The sequence below is a fragment of the Apium graveolens genome, chromosome 3, assembly GCF_009905375.1.
Source record: "Apium graveolens cultivar Ventura chromosome 3, ASM990537v1, whole genome shotgun sequence".
Lineage (NCBI taxonomy): Eukaryota > Viridiplantae > Streptophyta > Magnoliopsida > Apiales > Apiaceae > Apium > Apium graveolens.
The window spans coordinates 94,634,844-94,642,181 of record NC_133649.1 but is presented as its reverse complement, the minus strand read 5'-3'; the positions used below and the strand labels follow the sequence as shown (position 1 = coordinate 94,642,181).

The 7,338-nt window shown below is 35.2% G+C and overlaps 2 protein-coding genes across 2 annotated transcripts; both read left to right on the top strand.

The window, feature by feature from the left end:
* Nucleotides 1–3,228: 3,228 nt before the first annotated feature.
* LOC141714443 (uncharacterized) lies at nt 3,229–5,325 on the top strand. Its single transcript, XM_074517962.1, has 4 exons — nt 3,229–3,347; nt 3,470–3,979; nt 4,151–4,317; nt 4,604–5,325. Exons 1-4 carry the CDS (start codon nt 3,229–3,231, stop codon nt 5,323–5,325), a joined length of 1,518 nt encoding a protein of 505 aa, XP_074374063.1.
* Nucleotides 5,326–5,337: 12 nt separating this feature from the next.
* LOC141714442 (uncharacterized) lies at nt 5,338–6,255 on the top strand. The gene has a single exon (XM_074517961.1). The coding sequence runs from the start codon at nt 5,338–5,340 to the stop codon at nt 6,253–6,255; it is 918 nt and encodes a 305-aa protein (XP_074374062.1).
* Nucleotides 6,256–7,338: the final 1,083 nt, after the last annotated feature.

Genomic DNA, 7,338 nt, shown 5'->3' with positions numbered 1-7,338 from the left:
CTAATCCTGAATTACAATAGTTTATTAGCAAATTTGTTTACAATAGGTCATAAGTGGATCTGTCCTGGACCATTGTCTCCTTCGTCCGCTCCTAAAAGTCTGCCATTTTTTAAATATATTAATGCAACTAACCTAGATTAATTCACAAATCAAACTAACAAAACATTTTGAGCATATTTTCAGCTTTGAGGATAAAAACTCTGCAATCTTCTGAACAATCTAAATTGTTCAGTCAACGTTCACTTGATGAGAATGCAGACCCCAATGTTTCAGCATTAATTAAAAATGGTAAATATAGTATTCCATTCACTTGCATTTTTTTGCCAACATATATCTTTCCCGTTCACGCATGTTTGACAGTATTCGTATGTTAGGTTTTCTTTTCTCCGTCATGCAAGTAATCCTGCAGTTACTACTACACCATCACAACGAAGGCTTAATTTATTTGATTTAACACCTCAAGCTGGATTGATGCACATAAACTCATCGGCTAATCCATATAGTCCTAAACAGTCAGCGTCTTCAGGTATAACTATTAATTTTCAAAAACTTTATAACTTTCGGATAGTTAGTAGTAGTACATTTAACTTTTTCAATCCATGTTTGTCAAGTCTTGCAACAAAGTCCAGTAGCTCAAATATTACAGAATAGGCCAACAATGGCTAAGAAACACAGTATGTTTGAGCTCCCTGCATCTAGGATAATACCAAGCAATAATCCAAACTTAAATAAGAACGATCCAGTTCATTTTGGTAAGAATTTACAATCCCCGTCAAAGTTACACAATAAAGACAAAAAGGCGCAGATTGATGCTCACATTACTGAAAATTCTACCATGGCTAAGAAAAGAGAACGACGAAATACAATATCAATTACAATTCCAAAGACTGAGGATCATGGTATTCCACTACCAGGTCGTTTTCAATATTAATATATTAATTATTTTATCTGTAGTTCTTTCACTGTTTTTATATTGATATTGTTAAATTTAAAATTTGTCTATAGAATGGTTTCCCCGTAATGAAGGTTAGTTATGTCTGAATATCTTTTTATTTTTAAAGGCATTTATTCTAGCATGATTTTTGTTTTTCGGCAATTTTTCTCGAAGTGAATGTTTGGTACAGAAGGAGCCTCTGCAAGCAGAGTAAATCTGATGGATGCTTTCAATAATGCAAGTGATGTAGTACTGGAAGATATGTCGGAATATGAGCAATACGTAACTGGTAATGTCACATTCACAGATTGAATATTCTTCGGATAATTTGGGAAACATCCATGAAAGATGAATGTTGATAATTTTACATCCTGAATGTTTTTACAGATGATGAACTTGATGCAACTGAAAGCCAAGGTGAATATTTATCATACTGTAACGATGAATATATAGATGAGGATTTAGGTATATGGAAATTCAATTAATTCACCTATCCACTTTATAGAAAGAAATTGACGAAAACATATACTAACCTTTTTAAAAATTTGTACAGATTTTTGGAAAGGATACATGGATCTTGGACCACCATCGAAAATATGTGGAAAATGTAAAGCAAGGATGTGGAATGAAGAGAGGAACAACAAATCAAATAAAAACAGTCCACCTGCATTCTCAATTTGCTGCAAAAATGGTCAGGTTGAACTTACTAAAGAACGTCCTCCTCCTCATTTCCTCTACTATTTGCTTTCTGGATCTGAAAAGACTGCTCATTTCTTGAAAAATATAAGGACATACAACTCCTTATTTCAATTTACCTCACTTGGAGGTAAAATAGATCGTAAAATCAACAATGGAGGAGGTCCGTATTGTTTTAAGCTGAATGGTCAAAATTATCATCTTATTGGAAGTCTTAAACCAAAGGAAGGACAATCACCAAAGTTTGCTCAGCTCTATATGTATGACACTGACAATGAAATACAGAATCGGATGGACGAAGTCCCTGGATCTGATTGTCTTGATCCAGAGATCGTCGAAGGACTGTTAAAGATGTTGGATGAGAATAATAAGCTCTCTAAAGGATTCCGTTATGCACGTGATCGCCTTAATATTCCGGATACAGATGATTTTAGTTTGATTCTGGTATCTTCAAAATCTGCATCCGGCAGAAAAAATCAGGTTGGACCATCTAATGAAGTAGTTGTGTTAATTGTTGGTGACATGATAATACATGTCCATTCAGAGACATTGTAGTTGAGACAAAGCAAAAATTCTTAAGAGAGTTTTTGAAACATGCAAGCACTTCATGTGTCTGCAATATCCGTTACTTTTTCCGTATGGTGATGATGGATTCCATCTCAATATACCGTTGAAGAACAAGAAGCAGAACGTGTCTGCTGAAGCGGTTAATGATCAACATCCTGACGAAACCAGACACCGAACTACTGTCACAATGAGGGAATACTATTCCTATAAGCTTATGATATGTCCTGATGAAGATATTATCCGTTACATTTTAATTCATGTTAAATCCAGGAAATTTTTTATCTTATACGTTATACTATTTATGCTGTTTTAGGAATGAATCTACATCTTTGTGGTCGTCTTTGGCAATAATTTGTTGTCGACGCATTTGCTGCAGTAGAACAGTACAGATTGGACTGGATTAGAAACCACCAAAGCACCATTCGTTCAGATTTGTACAGGTCTATTCGTGATTCTCTTACTAAAGGTGATACGAATCTTGGAAACATTGGTAAGAATGTCATATTACCAGCAACCCATACAGGTTCTCAACGGTACATGAACCAGTATTTCAAAGATTCTTTGGCTATTTGTCGTACGATTGGACATCCATCATTATTCTTGACAATGACATGTAATACTCAATGGCCGGAAATTAACAAATGATGGAATATCTTCTCGGAGTGGATGTAGCTAACAAACCCGATGTGATAGCTAGAGTGTTTAAGCTGAAACTTGATCAACTCCTAGACCTTATAAAGAAAAAGAACTACTTCGGGAAATGCATTAGAGGTTTGGCACAAATTTTTAAGTTTGCATGACACACACTCATTATTCCTAAACAAATTTAAATTTAACAGTAGTCTTTTATGCATTTAACACGTTTGTTTTTTGATTTTTTTTTATTTTTAATATCAGTTATGCGTGTTATTGAGTTCCAAAAGCGTGGACTTCCTCATTGTCATATGTTAATATGGTTACACCCGCAAAGCAGACCATAAAATGTGCAACAGATTGATCAGTTAATATATGCCGAAATACCAGACAAAAATATGGATCCTATCGGCTACAACGTAGTTAAAGCGCATATGATACATGGACCATGTGGTAAAGATTTTTCTTATTCTCCGTGTATGGTGAAAGGAAAGTGTGGACGTCATTTTCCTAAAAAGTAAGTGTGTGTTAAAAATATAGGAATCCGAGTAAGGATTTTAAATTTTAATTGAATACTGTAATTTATCATATACGCGGAAACAAGCATCGCTTAATTTATTCTTTTTTCTTTGCTTAAAGGTATAACGTAAACACTTTCTTCGATGTTTGTGGATTTGTTGTGTATCGTAGAAGGCGGACTGAAGCAAGTGTTTTGAATAAAGGAGTTCTTCTTGACAACCATTATATTGTACCATACAATAGAGATTTATTGTTGCGCTTTCATTGTCATATAAATCTCGAGGTCTGTAACTCCTCGCGATCTTTGAAATATCTTTTTAAATACTGCTTGAAAGGTCATGATACTGCCACAATGCTTCTTAGAAAGAAAAATAAAAAAGATACACCGGATGAAATGACTACCAAAGCAAAGTCAATGGATGAGATCAAAAATTTCCTTGATGGTCGTTATATATGTGCGTCGGAAGCAGCTTGGAGATTTCTAGGTTTTGACAGACACCATCGTTTCCCTTCTGTTGAGCGCCTACCTGTACACATGGAAGATGAGAAATGTGTTTCGTTTAAGCCACACGATGATCTTGGAGATGTTGCTGAAAGAGCCAAAATTCGGTTTACCAAACTTGAAGGCTGGTTTGAAGCAAATAAAAGTTTCCCAGAGGCAATAAAATACACTTATGAAGAATTTCCAACATATTTTACTTGGAAGGCAGACTTATGTAAATGGAAGGCACGGGAACGTGGTTAGGTATTTGGTCGATTATCAGACGTTCACTCGCATTCCGGTGAAATATTTTTTTTTAGGATGTTACTCATGCACATCAAAGGTGCCACATCATACCAAGATCTCAAGACTGTTAATGAATTTGTTCATAATTCATTTCAAGAAGCGTGTGATGCACTTGGACTTTTAAAGGACGATAGACAGTGGGATGTTGCTATGTCAGAAAATGCAGTTCATGCAATGCCACGTCAACTCAGGCAGTTATTTGTGCATATATTATCAAACAATCAGGTTGCTGACCCTTTAAAACTATGGGAGAAACATTGGGAATCCATGTCTGAGGATATTCTGTTGATCAGAAGACGGATAACCAACAACAATGAACTGCATCTTAATCAATCAGACATTCAGAATTTTTGTTTGGCATGTATCTTCTAAATTGGTTATAGTTCAACAAAATTCATCTTTAAAGTTATACGATATATTTAACCTGTTAATATTTTCATTAATTCCGATTTATAAATACATTGCAGAAATTGAAAAACTCTTTAACGATGTTGGCAAAAGTCTTAAAGATTACAACTCGATGCATTTTCCTGATGACAGCTTTATGCATGGACTCGATAACAGATTACTGTCTGATGAACTTTCTTACAACAAGGAACACGAGCATGAGGAACATGACAAACTTTATAAATCACTTAATACAGAGCAGCTTCATGTCTACGCTTCTATTATTGACAGCGTTGAAAATGGCAAAGGAGGTATTTTTTTTGTATACGGCAGTGGAGGATGTAAAAAAACTTTCCTGTGGAATACTCTTTGTTGTAAACTACGTAGTGTTGAAAAAGTAGTTCTTCATGTTGCCTCTTCTGGCATCGCAGCTATGCTGCTTCCCGGGGGAAGAACAACTCATTCAAGGTTTCACATTCCGTTGAAGGTTGATGAGTACTCGGTTGCCGGAATCAAGCATGGTACTGAACTTGGTGAATTATTGAAACAGACCAGTTTGATTATATGGGATGAAGCTCCCATGCAGCACCGACATGCTGCCGAAAGTGTTGATCGCAGTTTACGAGATATTATGACATCAGTGGATCGTGAAAAAGCTAGCCTACCATTTGGCTGTATAACTATTGTTTTTAGAGGAGACTTTCGGCAAATCCTCCCTGTGATACCAAAAGCTTCAAGAGCACAGGTTGTGAGTGCTTCTTTAAATAGTTCAAAGATATGGGATCATTGTCGGGTATTCTAACTAGAAAAAAATATGCGTCTTTCCTCTGGGAAAATAGAACAAGAAAAACATGAAATCGCAGAATTTAGCAGGCGGGTACTTGATGTTGGTAATGGTACTCTTCCCAATGTTCATCCAGATGATATAATCAGTGATCCGGAAGTAGTGATTCCGGATAAATTTCTGATCAGAGCAATAGAGAACCCATTAAAGGCTATTGTTGACGTAGTTTATCCCGATCTTGCAAAGAACATAAAGAATGCTGACTATTTGAGGGAAAGATCAATTCTTACTCCAACGAATGCCATTGTGGGTGATATAAATTCATACATTCTTGATCAAGTTCCAGGAAAGGAGCACTCTTATTTTAGTCAAGATTCCTTGGTAGACAGTGAAGGTGATAACAATGATTTTGGTTCTGCTTTTCCAATTGAATACTTGAATTCCATTAATATGCCTTGCCTGCCAAAACATCATTTGAAAATTAAAGAAGGATGCGTGATTATGCTCATGAGAAACCTCAATCAGATCATGGGACTTTGTAATGGGACAAGAATGATTGTCAAAAGGTGTTTGCCCAATAGTATAGTATGTGATATACTTACTGGTTCTCAAGTTGGAACAACTCACATTATTCCACGGATAGAAATGGAACCTTCAAATACTCAATGGCCATTTGAGTTCAAAAGAGTTCAATTTCCAGTCCAGTTGTGTTATGCTATGACAATTAATAAGAGTCGGGGACAGTCGCTTCACAAGGTTGGACTTTATTTGTCGAGATCCGTGTTTACACATGGACAACTTTATGTTGTTGTATCGAGAGTTACTTCTCCTTCAGGCTTACATATTCTGATTGACAGTGATAGTGGAGGATATACAAATGTAACGGCTAATGTAATTTTTGAAGAAGTTTTCTATAATTTGTCGAGCAAAGATAATCAAAATCGGTGACTGCACAATTTGCTTTTATCTCTAATAACAACTTCTGTTAAAGAATATCTTGCTAATTTATAGGGTGGATATGTATCACTTACTTTCCTAATCTTGCAGTTATTCATTATTGCCTTATTAAAAGCCTAATTTATAGTAATATGAAATCCATATTTGATCTTCCATATGTAAAGTATTTTAACAAAGATTTGAACATAATATTTCAACTTTTTACATAGTGTTGATCAATATTTTTGTATCTTTCTAAGAATCGTTAAACAATATTTGTTATTCTATTATACATTTAATAGAAGAAAATAATCCATTTTGAGCTGCCTCCATACACTAATCAAAATTAAACAAAGCAATCGAATGTAACATGATTTCAATTGACAATGCTTAAAAATGGATACAACATTCATAAAATGACAAATAAATGGAGTATAATACTCGCACTTAGCAACATACTTTGAAATACTTGATGGAATTAGAACATAGTTTATGGTAAATTATGAAATGCCAGAGTAATAGAAACCTTCACAACGTCTTTTCGAAATACCGTACATGACAAAAGCAAGTTCAATCAGCTTAAGAGATAGCTGGTTAATTTCTACCGGGAAAGCTAACATGAAATACGAAATCATCTTCTTCCAAAAGGGTGAAAACCAGAGTTTCATTCAAAGATACATGGTTATCTCTTGCAAACTTGTTCCATCCTCCTGACATCCTAAAAGTTCTGCCAGATATCACAATCGCAACACTCCATTCACCATCTGGAGTCCTCAGGACAACTCTATCGCCAACTTTAAAAGACCGATTTCGTGGACTGATATGTTTTGGGATATACTACAGAAAGAGAGTTTTTTATGAAACTGATCAATCCAACACAATATCAACAGCGAACTATAATTGTTATTTACAGAATATTAGAATAATACAAACACTATGATGTTACAGCGAACTATATTATTAACAGATTTATACATTTCACGTACCGGTCCATGAGTTGTGTTGTCCACATTGGATTGGCTCATCACAGCAGTAAAATTGATAGGATCAATGTTTAATCCTGTCTGCTGTATTCCTGCTGCAATGTGCTCCATG